The sequence below is a fragment of the Silurus meridionalis genome, chromosome 21, assembly GCF_014805685.1.
Source record: "Silurus meridionalis isolate SWU-2019-XX chromosome 21, ASM1480568v1, whole genome shotgun sequence".
Lineage (NCBI taxonomy): Eukaryota > Metazoa > Chordata > Actinopteri > Siluriformes > Siluridae > Silurus > Silurus meridionalis.
This window is the reverse complement of record NC_060904.1, coordinates 14,705,184-14,723,451: the sequence shown is the minus strand read 5'-3', so window position 1 is coordinate 14,723,451 and position 18,268 is coordinate 14,705,184. Positions and strand designations below refer to the sequence as shown.

At 38.7% G+C, this 18,268-nt stretch overlaps 2 protein-coding genes across 5 annotated transcripts; one reads left to right on the top strand and one right to left on the bottom strand.

Moving 5' to 3' along the window:
* The first annotated feature begins 1,136 nt into the window (after positions 1-1,136).
* klf10 (Kruppel-like factor 10) lies at positions 1,137-5,017 on the top strand. 2 transcript variants are annotated; one of them, XM_046833758.1, is made up of 3 exons: positions 1,137-1,286; positions 1,693-2,242; positions 3,976-5,017. In XM_046833758.1, the coding sequence occupies exons 1-3, from the start codon at positions 1,239-1,241 to the stop codon at positions 4,251-4,253; spliced, it is 876 nt and encodes a 291-aa protein (XP_046689714.1). In that variant the 5' UTR covers positions 1,137-1,238; the 3' UTR covers positions 4,254-5,017. The 2 variants fall into 2 exon arrangements, 1 of the variants encoding a protein (XP_046689714.1); XR_006923685.1 differs by lacking the exon at positions 1,693-2,242 and having other exon boundaries at positions 3,976-4,111.
* Positions 4,512-15,708, bottom strand: azin1a (antizyme inhibitor 1a). 3 transcript variants are annotated; one of them, XM_046833755.1, is made up of 12 exons: positions 15,542-15,708; positions 12,430-12,552; positions 11,723-11,913; positions 10,691-10,864; positions 10,379-10,551; positions 9,454-9,585; positions 8,812-8,893; positions 8,639-8,713; positions 7,906-8,065; positions 7,534-7,649; positions 7,092-7,294; positions 4,512-6,991 (listed from the first exon to the last, which is right to left on the bottom strand). In XM_046833755.1, the coding sequence occupies exons 3-12, from the start codon at positions 11,828-11,830 to the stop codon at positions 6,877-6,879; spliced, it is 1,338 nt and encodes a 445-aa protein (XP_046689711.1). In that variant the 5' UTR covers positions 11,831-11,913; positions 12,430-12,552; positions 15,542-15,708; the 3' UTR covers positions 4,512-6,876. The 3 variants fall into 3 exon arrangements, with proteins under 3 accessions (XP_046689711.1, XP_046689710.1, XP_046689713.1); XM_046833754.1 differs by lacking the exon at positions 15,542-15,708 and adding an exon at positions 14,301-14,515; XM_046833757.1 differs by lacking the exons at positions 4,512-6,991; positions 15,542-15,708 and adding an exon at positions 14,301-14,517 and having other exon boundaries at positions 7,143-7,334.
* Positions 15,709-18,268: the final 2,560 nt, after the last annotated feature.

The window sequence follows — 18,268 nt, the reverse complement described above, 5'->3', positions numbered from 1 at the left end:
ACTTCAGACAAACTAAAATGTTCTTCATTGTGCTTGAGGTAATAATATTTTGTGTCAGAATGTTCTGTTATACTTTGTTTATATTTGTAGGTGTTCTATGAGTTTCTTGGTTTGGCATTGGTCACCCAAACCTTCTGATGGATGAAAGATGGATCCTAAACATTGGAAATCTATCGACAAATATTAGAGAAAGAATCCTTGGAAAACAGATGTAGTAATTTGTGTTCTGAAGTATTTATTGAATTTAAATCGAATTACTTTTGTTGTATTTTCTATTCCACATTGCTTCGGCACAGAATGACACAAAATATACCTGGATCGGAGGAAACAATTTAAATGGTCCTGTTGACCTTTGTTTGTTATATGTTACAAGTTTTACGGTGGTGTTTTTCAACCTTTGTACAATGTGTACCAAAATGTGTACATTGCAAAAAAATACACATAGACAGTATATATAATGGCAATTAAATATTTTCTGATTTGGCTATGATTCCAGCTACTAGCTAGCTAGTTTTGGGAGATCTCTCATTCACCGTTGTGGGGGTTTTCTCCATTAAATGGCGCACAAGCTCTCAACGAGAGCAAATTATTCCCAGTAACTAAATAATAATTTTTTTTGTACCAATTAAGTGTAATTGGATCATATCCTATTACAATCTCTGACAGCAAACTTGTTCAATTCAATTCAGCTTTATTTGTGTAGTGCTTTTAATAATAGTATTACAGATATAAGAGATAAAGATGTTATAAAGTTATAAGTATAAGGCATGTTTAAGTTTGTTACTTATAGGTTTATCCTTAATAAGTGAGCCAGTGGCAGCTCTGGCAAGGAAAAACTCCATGTGATGGTATGAGAAAGAAACCTTGAGAGGATCAAATCCAAAAGAAAACCCATCCTCAACATGTGTGACAATGCAGATCTGGCAACCCGGATTAGCCCTGGAGTGGGCTTTCTGCGCGAGGGTTGTCCTCGCGCGCTGTCACGTTCCTGGAACGTTGTAGACCACGCCGGCGTCACGCCTCTGATCACGTGCCCATTCTCTTCCTATTGGCTTACGTCTGTAAGTTCCTTAATCACCATTGGTCCAAATCACAGCCGTGTTCCGCCCCTTTGTTTAAAACTGCTAAATAAGTATTATTACTAAACGAGTATTTAAGTCTCGAGTAGACTATTAGACATATTTTTTTATTCACATTTGCATAGTTTAAAAAATTAAATAAAGGGTCAACTTACTGTTATGGCTTTGCAAAGTGAGCCTCGTCCTGTCTCATGTCTCCTTAAGGATGTAAGTAGCCTGCTAGCATGTTTAACCGGTTAACACCCGCTTTATTTTTTTCTTTTTCTTTTCATAAATAACGCTTTTACGCAAATGTTATATTTATTTTTACTACTATTTTATCTTAAATATGTTTCCCCAGGTCAAAATGATGCATATTGTTAATAATTAATATGTTTGAATAATACTCCATTTAGAGTCAGAGTTGCCAGATTGAACTAAACCACTTCTCAAACTGATGAACTATTTTAGCAATTCCACTTCACGTTAAACCTCCCCAGTTTGTCATTTTGGATTTCTATACATTACATTATGAAAAAAAAAAAAATAATAAAAAAAATGCATTGTTATTTAAAAAAATTTAACTTGGGGATCATTTGGGTAGTTTTGGATTAACTGTGTATTTTATCTCCAGTGCAAGACACCATGTCCATCTGCACCTGCAGAACCGATTCAGGGTGAAGCACCTCGCTTCCAGGCCATCAGTGTGATCCGTCACACGTCAGATCCATTGCCTTGTCCTTCCTCGGAGGCTTTAGGTCTCAAACCCTGCCCCATCAGCGCCACCCAGAGCTGGTGCAAAGGCCACGATTGTGATGTGAAATCCGCCTGCTTCGAAAATGCCTCCAAAACCCCTGGCTTGGTTAACAAGCTCTCGGATTGTCCCACCACTGTGCCATCAGTGGCAGTGTTCCAGATGCTTGCATGTACAGTAATCAGTACAACCTCATCTGCAGTTAATCCCCCCGTTTTAGTCGCCACTCCCGTTCCCACCATGGTACTGCTGCTCGCAAAGTCTCACACACAACCCTTGATTTTAACAGCTACAGGTTCAAAGGACACTTCTATCTCCTCCGTAGTGAAAAACCCACCACAGCTGCGTTGTCACATCTGCCCCCACGCTGGCTGCAGTAAAACGTATCTGAAAAGCTCTCATCTGAAAGCACACCTGCGCATACACACAGGTGAAGGCGGATGTCATACGTTTATTATAACGTGCTCCTTCTAGAGTTCACACCAGCACGTTTAATTCTATAACAGCACATTCAGATATTCTCCTGTCGCTCCATGAACAGCGTGGATCAGTAACTGATATGAGCAAAATGCAATCGACTCAAATGATCACATGGTTCCCCATGGTTCCTTGTATGGTGGTCAAATGGTACACTATATTGCCAAAAGTTTGCAAACACCTGATCATAAGTATGGCAGGTGCTTTTTGAGCATCGCATTCCACAATTTGCTCTTATTATTCCCTCCACTCTGGGATTTGTGCTCATTTAGACACAAGGATAAATATTAAGGTACTGATGTCGGAGAGGTGAGGAGGCCTGGGGTGCAGGCAGGGTTCCCATTCCAATTTTTCAGCAATAACAGTCTGGGAAAGAACCACATAATGACGGGAAATTCAGGTGTCCCAATGATTTTGTCCATATAGTGTCATGAAATATCAGTATAAACTGTTAAATGATAGCAGTCCAGCTTGTTGATTTAGTTTTTCTCAGTTGCTTTGGAGCATTTCTCAAATCATCCTCAATATTTGCAAACCACTAAGTGCATTTCTCAAAACAATTTGTACAAACAGCACAACACAAAAGCCTTAATTCATCTCTCTAAAGTAAGTATTTGGGTCTCATTGGCATCAGAATAACAAGTCCCTTTTGTCACTGTTCACACACAAGATCATCACAATGTCATGTTGTCAGTATGATGGCTCACGGTTTCCGTATTTCCCGATTGAAAATGCACAAGACTGAATTTCTTCTGTACGTTAACTATGGATTTCAAATGTACACATCACTGTATGTGGGATATTGATCGCAAGAGACGGAACAGGATTCACACTTTTACTACACTTTGTACTAGTGTTTGTTCGTATCCTGATTGTTCATCCAGTTTTGTGTATCCACTCGTCAACTGAAGATTCACGAGGGTCACCTCTGACCTGTTTAAGAGTAGTTGCTGATCATTGGTTGATATTGATGATGTACACTCACCTTCATAACTGACATTCAAGCTCCATCTGCTCAATTCATTCATTCACATATTTATCAATTTATCGAACTGACAGATTATGATAACCGGTTCAACCATTTTGCATCAATGACCTGTGCAATGAACCGAAGCCTAGATGTCAACTGGTAATGCAGGAAACAGCAGACGCATGTATGCAATCATCAAATGCATGCACTCAAGGTTTTCTCTTTTTTTTTTATGTGCACAAGTGACTCTATGATGTGGAGGTTGAACAAATAGTTTTGAGAATTTTATTCCTTAAATGTGAAACGTCTCAAAGCAACTAAGAAAAAAAAAACTGTAATATTAATAGTATACAGAATTAAATACAGCTTGATCGACCAAAAATCTTTGACGTCCAATACTTATCAGATGTTCCAGTTCATGTTTTATGCAAACTTCTGATAAATCACCAGTTGAGAGGTGGTTGTTTTTTTTGTAAAAGACCTCACAACAGTGTTGTAGGCTGATTTATCTGAAGTTTGTAATCTAGCGTACCAGTGAAGATTCACAGACACAAAGCACTTTCATACGTCGCTCTGGACAAGAGCATCTGCCAAGTGCCATAAATGTAATGTTTGAAACACACTGTCCACCACTGATCCTTGAATGGTACAGCGACTGTAGCTGATTCCATGCCTCACTGGTTAACACTAATAAAGCTCCTGCCTCTTTCCCACAGGGGAGAAGCCGTTCAGGTGTCAGTGGAAGGGATGCGATTCGCGATTCTCCCGCTCGGATGAACTCTCCCGCCACCTGCGTATTCACACCGGAGAGAAACGCTTCACCTGTCCCGCATGCCACCTTCGCTTTACACGCAGCGACCACCTGGCCAAACACAAACGTCGCCATCATATGATCAAGAAAGCTTCGGATTGGCAGGCACCAATCTCCCGGATTGGTGGTTTCCCTGCAGGAGTGCGAGCTCTCCTTCCCATCACGCTAAAGCCACATGTTTGAAGGAGCAACTTGAGCATGATCATGTTAGGTTGGGTTACTGCACTTTCTTCATCTTGTCTTTTGAGATGTGGGCAAATCGGCACTTTGTACATTTTATTAGATATAATCGATCATGTGCGGTTGAAGAGGATAAGTTTTTGCTCCGAAAGATCCACCATTTGAAGGTCGACCACGCTTGGATAACTTGAACTGTTCCGAGATCTAAGTCAAGCGCTAGAGCTTGTGGGTATAAAGAAATGAACACACTTGCACACAAGCTTAATTACTGACAGTGTATTACCAAACAGGCCAACATTTTACATCTTCCATCTGAGGAACTGAAAACATCAACCTTTCAAATAGACACTGTTTGTTTTAGCAAACTTGGAAGCTCATCCATCATCTCCACGTTCCGAGCTTCTCCATCAGCACTTACAGAGACCATACAGCACTTTCTCAAACACACTGCACATTTATAATCGACAGACAACCAAGAACTTCTAGGCATGTGCAGATAATTGAATTCGTCTCAATACGTATCACACAAAACACATTTTTCGTTGCACGTGTGCTTCACAGCATTTGTGCTCAAAATGCTGTGCAGCAATAACATGGTTACTAACACAAGCTCGTGAATATTATAAACTGCAAGAAGTAAACTATTAGCTAAAAGGTCCTATCTTTTTTGTTTTATAGCAATATTCACCTCAAAGCTTGAGCACAAATGTAATATATAGTCAGCACTGTAGATTAAAGCATAGACCAAGTAATAAATAACCACTGATTCTGACCAGCAAAAACAGGGAATTTTTTATATATATATATATATATATATATATATATATATATATATATAAAGATTTTTTTTTAATCCCTCATTGTTCATTAATAAGGTTGTACGGAGGGGCGTTAAACATCAGTCCCAGCTGTAATTAATTTCACTTAGACACAACTTAGTGAATGGGGTTGCAAAGGGGTGGAAAACTTCCGCTAAATTTCCAGAAACTGTTCATGGGACATTAATCGGAATTAATTAGAAGTTTGTGAAAATTTATATAAACTTATATACAAACATTTTATTTGGTCATAAGCCGACATTCATGCAAACTAAGAGATTTTAAAATTAATTTAATAAAAATGTATAAAAATTAATTTAGACTTAATTGTTAGTATAATTTTGTTGCACAATGGCTTACACACAGCACAAGTAAGTCTTATACACAAATGTGTGTAATATGTATGTAATTTATGTGAACACTCGCCAAACATTTTCTGACATTGTGTGTGCAGGATTCACGAAATGATGTGTATTATGTTATGGAGGAATTCACAGTGCATGTAGGAGTTAATAGTTCTACAGTGAGTGTGCATGTGAACGCACAGAGTAGAAATTCAACTAAAATTTCATTAAATCTGGTTGTTTTAACCAAGATTATCCTGCAAGATTTTTTTGACCTACATTTCAGTTCTTTGTTACTGGCTAACCTGTAATTTCTGGTCTGTTTATTCCCATGGAATGTTTCCAGTATTGAAAATTCCTGGACATTGGAATTCCAACTCTAATAGCGAGCCACCGAATGAACTGTGTAATTTCATTAATTCTGGACCCATGCTTCGGTGTTAGTTCTGCATGTCAGATTTAGGAATGAACACTGACACTTTTGACGTGAATGAGCCTTGAAGCAAACGAGCTGCTTTTTTTCTTCCCCACACTACATTTCAGAATTTAGATCAGCAGTTTACACAAATACACGTTTCATTGATTATGGCGATATGAAACGTTCGAATCAGCACATGCCTAGAAGGATCACATAGAAAACAGGACAATTAGAGGAACTCCATCTGCTAAAAAGAAGCCATGCGATTGTATTTAGTATTGCAGTTCTATTACACTACAAACTTTATAGTGAGTCGTTTTCACAGTATCACAGCTCTCCAAATTCCTAAAATGGATGACATCCCCCCCCACTAACCATCCGTGTTCCCATATTGCTTTTTACACACACACTCGGACAGCTGCAGCACAAGAAGAGGAGAATCTAGTGGTGGTCTTGTGAATCACCTTACGTAGTTGCAGCTGTCTTTATAGCGATACTTCAGCTCTTAACAACACTCAGGTTTCTAAGCGAGCCATCTAACGTTACATACAGCAGTTTGAAACACGGCAGCGCTAAAAAGAAAAGAAAACAAAAACTTAATGTGTGCATTCAGAAACAAATAGTTAGACTTAAATCATCCTGAATACAGTAGATCAGGCTGCAGAGCTACACTGCCACCTGCTGGCTGCTTAAACACCAGCATAATAAAATACATGGCTCTTTAGGAAAAAAACAAAAATTAAAATCCCACCCTCGTATTCAATAAATAACACCAGACTCTGTCTTGCGGCAAATATTATTACATATATACACAGGTCTGTATATATTTATAAAACTGAATTAAATATTCGAGCAGGTTTGTAAACAGCACTAACCACCGATCCCACAAATGACTAAACCTTATCGTGACGATATGCATGACCGTAAATGTGTTTCTTCCTGATCCAAAAAAAAAAAACCCATTTGAAACCTTCGTTGTACTCTGGTCCCAGAAGGTTCTCTCTTTTTTTAAATTAAATTAGCCAGCCAGAGCAGCTGTGGTTGGACTAAGCTGGAGTGGAGATGGCGCTCTTGCTCAGAGTGGGCTTCTGGAAACAAGGGACCAGAGAGAAGTTCTTCAAAGCTGTGTCTAGTGTGACGCCGTAGTTTTGAATCTCGTACCTGAGTAAGCAAAATGGGTTGTTTAGGGCGATCGCAAGATAGAGAAAAAAAGATAGCTCTATATTCGAGAATTAAAAACCCTAATACTGAAATCCCTCACCAGTCTTGTGCGTAGATGATGTAGTGTACAGGCTGCGTGGTGCCTCCCATAACTCCGAGACTGCTCGCTCCGGTGTGATTAAACACCAGCCAATCTCCAACACTGAGTTCAGGAAGAAGACAGGAGTCCAGCACTTGGTCCAGACCATCGTCCGAGTTTCCCCAGAGACTGCTGAAGAAGAGCGGCTCCTCAGCAGAGATCTCCTACAGCAATAGAACCAACAGCACACCGCCGTTCAGTTTCCTTGTACACAAACGATTGGTTAGTGAGAAAATGTTCTGCTTCAGTTCTCTTGGTGTTTCCTAACATGATTAAACCATATTGTAGAAATCCAGTGAATGTTTACTGGTAAAAGCAGCGATTAGGAAGACTGAGTGGAAAAACGCTTATTTGACGTTGCCAGATGATCATAAGTGTTAAAGCAATTATGGTAGTGATTCACCTTGAGAAGAGTAGGAACAGGAACAGATTCCTCCAACAGCTTGTAGGCAAAGGAGCCAAACACACCATCATTCAGACAGTACGTGAACCCCGGCTCGTTGCTTCCAGACAGTGTATCTGAGGGGAAAAATAATTAAAACATACGAGTTATTTAGTTTAAGGAAAATAAGATATATAAAAGATTATATATATATATATATATATATATATATATATATATATATATATAAAGATTATATTATACACACACACACACACACACTGTTCAGGGGTGTACCGTTACACCCCTAATAAATATATTCAGAGAGAAAGGGAGAGAAATTGTGCTAATATAATATAAATAATTTCGGAGTACGTTTCGCCCAGTGCTCACCGTGTTGCTTGGCATCCTGAGCCGCCGTTTTCTTCGAGATGATGCTTACAGCCAACGAAAAAGCAGCAGACACATAGTAGGCTCCAGGTTCGGCAATGACTTCCACGCCTGTAGACTGAGGAAAATAGGCATCCAGCATGGGTTTCAACGCCGTGTTCACCTGCATCAGAGAGCAATTCAAATCGGTGTATTAAAATCAATAGCATTAGAAATATCAACATCGAAGAGGAAAAAATTAAGCTAAGAAAACAACCTGAGGGAAGCACTTTATATAACAACACTGTTGTACTCTTGAATCTGATTCATCAGGTTTATCTTAATGCCTCACTCGTTTTTTTCCCCTCATTAAGATGGCGAGAGGATAAAAGTGATTGACTGAGCTACTGTTTATAGCTGCTGTAGAAAAGTGACAACAGGAAGCAACTTGTGTTATTGATGTTCCACAACTATAAATATGTAATTTAATTAATAAAACATTTATATTGTTTCAGGGCAATTAAAACTAAATAATTGTATTGAATATTTTGCTTTAAAACGTAACCTTGATTTTGTCCAGTAGATGGTGCTGAGGCTCTGAGCTAATAAGAGCATTTTAAAATGAATGGATTCAGAATACCATGCTTTAAGATTAATAACTGAATGATACGCTTTAAACGCATGACTTTGCTTCAAACCAGCTGCTTCACTAGAAGATCTCTACAGAGTAAACACGGTTTGAAAATATACACATTACCTTTTCTAGCTGAGCCTCGACTCCATCGAAGCCTCTGCCAATGTCTAAAATACTCATGCTGAATCCAAGTTCCATCTGCGTCAAAACAAGACATGGCCTTGCATCATTTTCAAAATCTTGCACACAGAGCAACAATAAAATGGCCGGAGGTTCATTGCAGGTTGCTGACTTACCCCCATGTCGAACAAACAGCGTGCATCTGAAACAGCATGAGTGAAGGCCTCGAGTTCGACACAGCAGCTGGGAACGTGGAACCTGGAAAAGAAAGCAAACAAATCAGTCGCTTACTAGGCACAGACATGTGGAAACAATTAGTTATACAATGCATCATGACTCAGCATGCACAGGTTCATGTTATTCGTTTGTTTAATTTAGGGAAAGAGGCCGTCTGGGTAAACAGCATGTGCACAGACAAAGGCAACTGCCTTAAAAAAAAAAAAAAAAGGGTTTTTTTTTTTTTTATGAATATCATCACTCCAAAGACAATCCATCTATTACTATACTGCCTATCATACACCGGGTTGAGAGAGAGTCTGAAACCCATGCCAGGCACAACATAGGGGACACTGTTTTAGGGGTGCCAAGTCATCATCAGCCTACATCATGTCTTTAATCTGGGAGGACACTAATGTGCCCAAATAATGCTTGTGCACTGTTGGTTTTCTTTATACCAGAAGCAAATTCCTTGTATGTTTAGCCGTACTTGGCCAATAAAGCTTATTCTGAGAAAAAGTATTGGAAGAACACAAACACACACAAACAGCGAAGGCTCAACACCAATAAAACATGCTGTAAAACATCTGTGTGGAACTCACTTGACACCGGTTACGTTCAGACCGAGCTCCTTCGCGCACTCCAGCAGGTGCCTGCAGTCCTTCAGCGTGCAGCCGAACGGCATTGCCGTTTCCTCGTGCTCGCAGCCTGCTGCGTACACCTGCAGCAGCAACCTTAAGCCAACAAATACAGTTAAGCATGCTGAGAGCCACCCAGAACATCATGCGCAAATCCTGTCTCACAACAGTGTGTAAAACATGTGTACGCTGGACATCCACTGTCCACAAAATCATCCTGTCAATGATCACTAGTAGAGTTGCAAAATACTGGGAATTTTTAAGACTGGAATCTAATGGGAATAAACTGGTAATGTACAAAATTACAGGTTAGTCTATAACAGACTTAAATGTAGTTAAAAAATAAACATTATACAATATACATATTACACAAATTTATATATAAACATTCTTGTGCTGTGTGCAAGCTATTGTGCAACAAAATTGTACCAACAATTGTTGTAACAACAAAACGTTTGCATGAATGTCAGCTTATGACCACAGAAAACTTTTATATTTCTGTTTGTATATAATACATTTTATATAGATTTTCCCAAATTTCTAATTAATTCCCATAAATTCCTGGTAAGTTTCCAACTTGGAATATTTCTCAAACTCCCCAGATAAAGTACTTATAGAAAGTTTCCACCTTTATGCCACCCTTATCTCTAGTAGCTTCAGATGGACAAAATACCTCCAGTTTTGCTGCATTCGATAAGAAATAAACACTTAGAAGAATGCCGATGTAGATAAATAATCAGCGACAGGGGGTTTGATGCAACACGGGGTGTTAAAAGTAATCTGCTTTGGAGCGTTATTATTACTTCTTATTATAAAGTGGTTAACGCAAAACCTTTACTCGAGGCCAAAGAGAGACGTGCAAGTACGCACGCGTGCCCTGAATTCTTACTTTGCGTTTGGGTGGCAGCGAGCGATCTTCCTCATCTCAGCCTCGTTGTCGCACACCAGCAGCCGGACACCATGTTTAGCAGCATATTTAATAAGTGCGAGTTGTTTGCAGGCTCCACCCAGAATGACGTCTTGAGCAGGAACACCGAAGCGCTTCACCAAATCCAACTCATGCTGTTGGAATAATGAAGATTAGGCCACACCCATCTAAAGGTTTTCCAGATTTTTTTTTATAGACACTTCGACTGACGACATTATTAACGTTCTCTGACTCATGTGTTCTAAAGAAGCCAAAGGCAAAGTTCAGGTTTACCTTGCTGGAGCAGACGAAGCCGGTTCCAAGTGCAGCCAGGATCTCAACCACAACAGCACTGCTGTTACACTTTACCTCGTAGAAAGGTCGAACCCTGTCCATGTGAGATTTCCATCGGATCTGCTGCCAAATGACGGCACCGAGATCGGCCACGAAGAACGCACTCTTTTGTGCCTATAGGAGAAATCAAACCACTGTTAATCATCTGCACCTACTGCTTTTTAATGGGGTAAATATTAAGCTTATAGACACAATACACAGTCCAGTGTATAGAGCTAATTAAAATATTAGTATAAAACCACAAAGAGTGTTATACTTTATTGAAATATCTTCTGGGTTTTTTTTTTTTCTTCCTTTAAATGTTTCTCATAAAGCAACCAATTCCACCAAGTCTGAGTTTCAAACAACCAGTAAGCTAAATTTTTGCTTTTTATAATTCTACAGTGAAATTTAACACCATGTGAAAACCGATTTCTGGAAACTTTCCATGAGAACATCTGGGGAATTTGAAATTTAAAATTTACCAGGAATTTATGGAAATTAATAAGACAGTTTATATAAATTTCCCAAAATATCATTTGCGCACACAAACATTTTGTTTGGTCATAAGTCGACATGCATGTGAACTAATACAGATTTAAAATGACATTTTTTACTTTGATTTAATTGTTGCAAAATTTTGTTGGACAATAGCTTACACACAGCACACAAGGAAGTTTTATACAAATTGGTGTAATATGTATGTATTTTGCATGAATACTTGCCTTTTTTTTTTTTTACATTATTTTGTGAGCAGGATTCAATTGTGCATGTGAATGTTGAATGTGCAGGGTAGAAATTCACCTGAAATTGCATTCAATCTGGTTGTTTTAACCACAATTTTCTTTTTTGATTATTATAATTGTTATTTTTTCCAACTACATTTAAGTTCCACGTTATTGGCTAAACGGATTTTAATTCAAAGTTTATTCCCACAGTTATTTTCCAGTATTGGAAAATTCCAAGATTTTTGCATCCCTACACAAGACTCACTTGAGTTTGGTCAGAGATGTGTTTGTTGATCACGTCATGGAGAGCAGTGTCTCCTTCAAGCAGCTCGACAGAACAGAGCAACTCGTCCAGTGTTGCTTTCATCCTCATTTAAAAGCCAGTGACAACACAGTCATAAAGCAGGTCACCAATTCAGCAAAGCCCTCGCAGCTCCTGGGTCCTAGTGATAGCCACTGTAAAGCCAGGAACCAAACCAAATAAAAAGACATGAATCATCATCATTTATGAGAAGGCACACTGAGGCTAACATGGTGATTAATCATACATAGTACTAATGGTGGTCCATATTGACAAAACAGCGAAATCTTTGGTAGCGATGATTTAGCAGAGTGTGTTATTTTGCTGGTACTTTACAACAGAAAGCTGATTGGCTGTTGCATGTTGGTCTCATTTTGTATATATTAATATCAATATCATCAGCAGTGCTGAAAGAGCAGCAGTGAGTTGGAGTCAATCATTTCACATAATCCTTACACCTAACACAAACATGTATCATTAGAATTCTTTTTTATACATTTATAAAAGAGGAAAGTAGGACATCTCTGCATTCTTCCTGCAGGCGGTTTGAAAAAACATGGGCGTAAAATACATTCCACTTTAACCAATCTGCCTCGTTATATGAATCATCAGGGATCGTCAGTGCAGCAACTGTCACTTAAGTCTATCCCGCTTCAACCTGCTGAACTTACAGAGTTAGGTCGGAAGCCAGACCACTCCTGTTATCAGCTAGGATCCCAAGGGGGCTCAGCGTTGAAGTCCAACCGCTCACGGCACCCAACCGCTCCTTCGCAGGTCTGACGAGTCACAAGCAGCTGCAAGAAACGAAACAAAAAAGTCAGCAATGACGAGTTTGTGTGTGTACCCCGGGGACACAATGAACGCCAAGATTTATGTTCAGAAACAAGATCTCTAATTATGTACAGCGAGTTGGCCAAGTTTCCCATCGAACTTTGATAATCTGTGTAGTGTTACTACTTGAAAGTTGTAACACTACAGCTACGATTTCACTTTAACACAAGGTGATATCAAAAAGTTAAATACAATGCCCCCAGTTTTCCTCTTCTTTTAGAAGCGTGTCAAGCACCTTTTGCTATTCGCACTGAATCTTGAATGGTTTCGAAATGGCGACCTTTGAGCTTTAACTTCAGGAAGAGGTGGAAGTATGCAAGAGGCAAATCAGGTGAGTAGGGTGGGTGCAGAAGTGAGATCATATTATATATGGATCGTTCTCTGACGATCATCATGCACAAGAGCTTTATGAAGGTCTTCCTGATCTCTCGTGAAGTTCTTCTGTTCTCATAGCAAGTGTTCCTCTCGAAACACCTCGAACGACTCATTGCAGCATTGCTGTGTGTTAAACGTACGTTGTGCCTAATGTCTCTGCGGCAGATTTACCCAGTTTCATGCAGAATTTCACAGTTGCCTCGTCTAATACCAATTACGTCTTTTTAAATTTTAATTCGGAGCGGTCCGAGACCCGCGTGAAAAGAGGCCTGGATACATGTCTGGAGAAGGATCAGACTAGTATGATCTGACAGGAGGGCTTTAGCCACTTATAACCACTCTGTCCAACCGTGCTGAGCAGAAAAGCATGACACACCACACCACACTGAACCTGGAGACAATGACAGAAACAAACCGGATAGACAACGACTGAAAAAGAAAAAAGGACCAGGCATAGATGAGTGATGTGCACATTATCTTAAAACCTGTCTCTGCATCGTTTAACGCATTACACTAGACGCAACAGCCCATGTTCACTATGTTTACATTCATCGCAAAGGTGTTCAATATGGTTGGAGCTCTATAGTAGGAGATCTTCATGGAGTTGGCTTTGTGTACAGGGGCATTGTCATGCTGGAACAGGTTTCGATCTTCTAGTTCAAAGTGAAGGGATATGTTCATTCTACTGCATCCAAAGACACCCTTTACAAATGTGTGCCTTCAACTTTGCGATGACAGTTTGGGAAAGAACCGCATATGGCTGGGCAAGTCAGGTGTCCCAATACTTTTGTCCAAATAATGTATGTGGACGTGGTGCTATGTGTCTCATAATTTCATACATATAATTAATAATCATTTCAGGAAGTAAACGGGGCACAAAGGACATACGGGTCTCTAAACACAATTTAATGCAAATTACACCACAAGGTATTATTTGCACAAGGGCACGCGCCCGGTGTCAGGGCCGGAAATGAAGCCATCCGGAAAAATTGACGAGTCTGACAGGAAGAACAACGCTTTATTTTAACCTGTTTAACTTATTTCTAGTTAACTATTTATATAACTAACCAACTAGCTATAGTATTAATTACTGTAACTGCGTTATTTATTACTAAGACCTCAGTGAGCGCTAAGCTAGGTAGCTAATTACACTCTTAGGATAAGACGTTAGACTATAACATTAATGTATATTTATGATTATTCATATTATATTTAAAATTAATGACCTTTTACAATTCTACAATTATTTTCAATAAATGTTTACGCGACCAATACCGGAAGCGAAAGCGCGCACGAGCGCTTCAGCTGTGTGTGTGTGGTATCTTAACTCACATACCTGAGAGAAAATCCTAGTGAAAGGGTTTAACCGTCTCTTCTTTTTCGGCGGAATGTTTACAGAGTAAAGGGAACACAAATAATAAAAATAAAGTGCCCAATTGCGACGTCCATATAATCAATATTTCGTCCCCTCAGAAATCGCGAATAATCAGAAGGCGGAAGTGCAACACGCCTAGCACGAGACACTTCCTCCGAATACAGACGTTGAGAGTTTTGAAGTAGGCGGGGCCGCTGCTTATGTGTAAACCAATCGGATGTCAGCAGGCTAATTTTCATCCACCAATCCAAGGGGTCTTGTATTAAAGGGGCGGGGATTATGTTTAAAAATGAAAGGTACGTTATAAATCCTGCTGCGCTGTAATGTACACTTTATCCGGCAGAAGTGTACACTTTTCAAGAGCTCTCTAGAATCTCTAATGCGATTCGTGACGTAACCGCGAATCTCGGAGGTTTACAACATTTATTATAAGTAGTGTGAAGGTTTAAGTTAGTGTCTAAATAATACACCAAACAGTTAGATGTGTTTTTATATAAACTCCACTGTCACTTAGAGAAGATTAATAGTTATAAAAAATATATAGTGTGATTAGCAAGAACAGATGTATAGATTTGTAAATTTTTACTATTACACACATTAGAAACTGGAAAACAGCAGAAATAAATAGAGAAATAGATAAAAATGCAGACAGACAAATAGAAAGATAGCTAGATAAAGAGAGAGAGAGATAGAGAGAGAAATGTAGACAGACAGACAGACAGATGATAGATAGATAGATAGATAGATAGATAGATAGATAGATAGATAGATAGATAGATAGATAGATAGATAGATAGATGCAAACAGACAGACAGACAGACAGACAGACAGATAGATAGATAGATAGATAGATAGATAGATAGATAGATAGATAGATAGATAGATGATAGATAGATAGATAGATAGATGCATACAAACAGACAGACAGACTGACAGACAGACAGACAGACAGACAGATAGATAGATAGATAGATAGATAGATAGATAGATAGATAGATAGATAGATAGATAGATAGATAGATAGATAGATGCAAACAGACAGACAGACAGACAGATAGATAGATAGATAGATAGATAGATAGATAGATAGATAGACAGATAGATAGATAGATAGATAGATAGATGCAAACAGACAGACAGACAGATAGATAGATAGATAGATAGATAGATAGATAGATAGATAGATAGATAGATAGACCTACCTGGAGCATAACATTTCCCACACATACATGTTTCTCATGCCCTGGACAGGATTTCTTGCACTGCACTGTTAGCTGCAGGATTATAGCTATGATGTAAAAAAACGTGGTCTAATCCAGTCTGCAAGCTCTTCAGCACATCTCTCAGCTCAAGTCTCTGTGTCCTGTATATGAGCGAAACAGATGCTGCTTCTTTTATTTGAGAGCTGATCTGAGGGAGGAGTGATGACTGCTCATGCCAAGGGTGAGAATGAGAAAAAAACAAACAGAGGAAACGAATGTGAGACTTGTCTCTTGATTTATTAAACTTAAGTGACAAGTCTAGTCATAGTGTGGTGAATTTAGCATTTTCTGTAGGAAGTTTTCTGCAATTCCCCTTTATGAGTGACCCTTTCCTTTATTTTCATTGTATGTTTTTTGTTCAGGCAATGCTATAGCTAAGCACATGCTGTATGTGATTTAAAAATGAGAATATATGATTTTTGTAAAAAAAAAAAAAGATTAGATTAGATAGATAGATAGATAGATAGATAGATAGATAGATAGATAGATAGATAGATAGATAGATAGTAACAATTTTAAAGTCTTTGTCTAGTTATTTTGGATCAGAACAACTATAGAGCATCTAACCAGAAGTATAAATAGCAATATAAATGCAGATACAGTATATTTATATGATATACATACACACACACACACACACACACACACACACGTATACAAAGTATATTATATTGTAAAATAAAGTGCAGGTAGGAGGAAACGAGTAGAGAACAGCTCAGAGTATTGTGCAGAGAAATAAGGTAAAAACTGTTACAGATGACATTGGGTCAAATCTTGTGTCAAACTAAAGAAAAGATTCTACCAAATATCACTGAAGTGCTGGATAAATCAGTGATTTAATAATCAGTTTTTGGTGGATTAGCTGCCCAGGTCCAGTGTTAGATCAATGCAAAAGTATTTATCTGATACCAAAAATGTCTGATTGATTGGCGGATCATGGTAAAGGTGGTAAAAGTTGCTTTGCGCCATTAAATTGTTTATATATGTGTTGCTAAATAGTCATATAAACATATCAACTGTGACTAGAAAAAATAAATAGGAACTAATTTATCTCACACACAATTAATTATCATCTATTGACATGTAAATAAACAAACTATTTGCCATCTCAGGGAATTTTTCCGTGCCATAGTCACCACTGGCTTGCTTATTAGAGATAAACTTACTATATCTATCTATCTATCTATCTATCTATCTATCTATCTATCTATCTATCTATCTATCTATCTGTCTGTCTGTCTGTCTGTCTGTCTGTCTGTCTGTCTGTCTGTCTGTCTGTCTGTCTGTCTGTCTGTCTGTCTGTCTATCTATCTATCTATCTATCTATCTATCTATCTATCTATCTATCTATCTATCTATCTATCTATTTTTCTATAATAAAGTTAAGGATTAACAGTGTTTCCAAATGAATTTCGAGCTCACAACCTTAAAAGTCCCTAAAGTTTCCTCACTGCTGAGCTACACATCAGTGTTAAACCTTGTGTAAACCACTTTTACCTTGTGCACAGGATGATATCTGCATGCTTCTGCTCACTTGTGTGTTTGACAAGTAATATAAACACTCTAAGTCGAACAAAAATGTCAAATGATCCAGTGCAGCTGGAATGGGGAAGTGACACAATGCCTCTGTTTGTTCGACCAGCTCTAACGCCACATTGCCAGTGAAAGTTTGTCCCTCTGGACCACACAACAAGTGTTCCGCGTTTTGTGCCGGCTCCTGCAGGACTATAAATGACTGCACGGCTCCTAATCTTGTGTTGCATCTAAAGTGGCTCCCAGTATAGCGAGATGTTTGATTACCATTGTTCTGGTTAGAATGGTATCTCAGTCTAAGGCGCCTGTCGTTGGCAAGACATGTGTTTTGCCCGCTGCAGGCTGTAACACCCCACGGCTTTGCACCATGCAGGAGGAATTCGCATTGTTATGGCTACTCAGAAAGACCTGACATGAATTCTTTGGATTTAGAGACATGGTAAAAAGATTATTAAAAATAGAAACAGAGGTTATTTGTCACATATGCATTGAACACAGTGAGAATATTTTCTTCGCATATCACTGCTGGTTAAGTTTGAGGTCAGAGAATAGGGTCAGCCAGGATACAACAGTGGCAGATTGGCAATGCTGGGCCTAAAACCCTCAACCTTCTGATCAGTAACCCAGTTTCTTCCTTTATTCATTTTCAGTATCCAGTTGTGGTTGCAGTGGATCTGGAGGCTCCTTGGGAGAATATGTTTATTCTCTTCTGGTTACAAGTACTCCCAAGGTCCACCTTGAATCCACTCTGTCCCTGACCATGATTAAACAAATACTGAAGTGAATGAGTGAATTAACGAATGAATGATTGTCACAGTATATTACAGTTGAGCATCTCATTTCTTCTGTATGGCATCTATGAATTTTAACAGCAAAGATGTACACATTACTGTATGTGCTTTTAAACATTACTATATTTTGAAACCAGACAAGTTTTACTGTACTGTGCTAGTGTTTGTTCATTTCTGGCTTTTCATCCATTTTCAGAAATTGTAATTTTGTTGCCAATCGAAGGTTCATGAGATTCACCTTTGACGTGTTTTAGAGAACTAGTTGATCATTGGTTGATCTGATGCCGTACACTCGCCTTCATTGGCGACATTTAAAATTCATCTGCATAATTCATCAATTCAA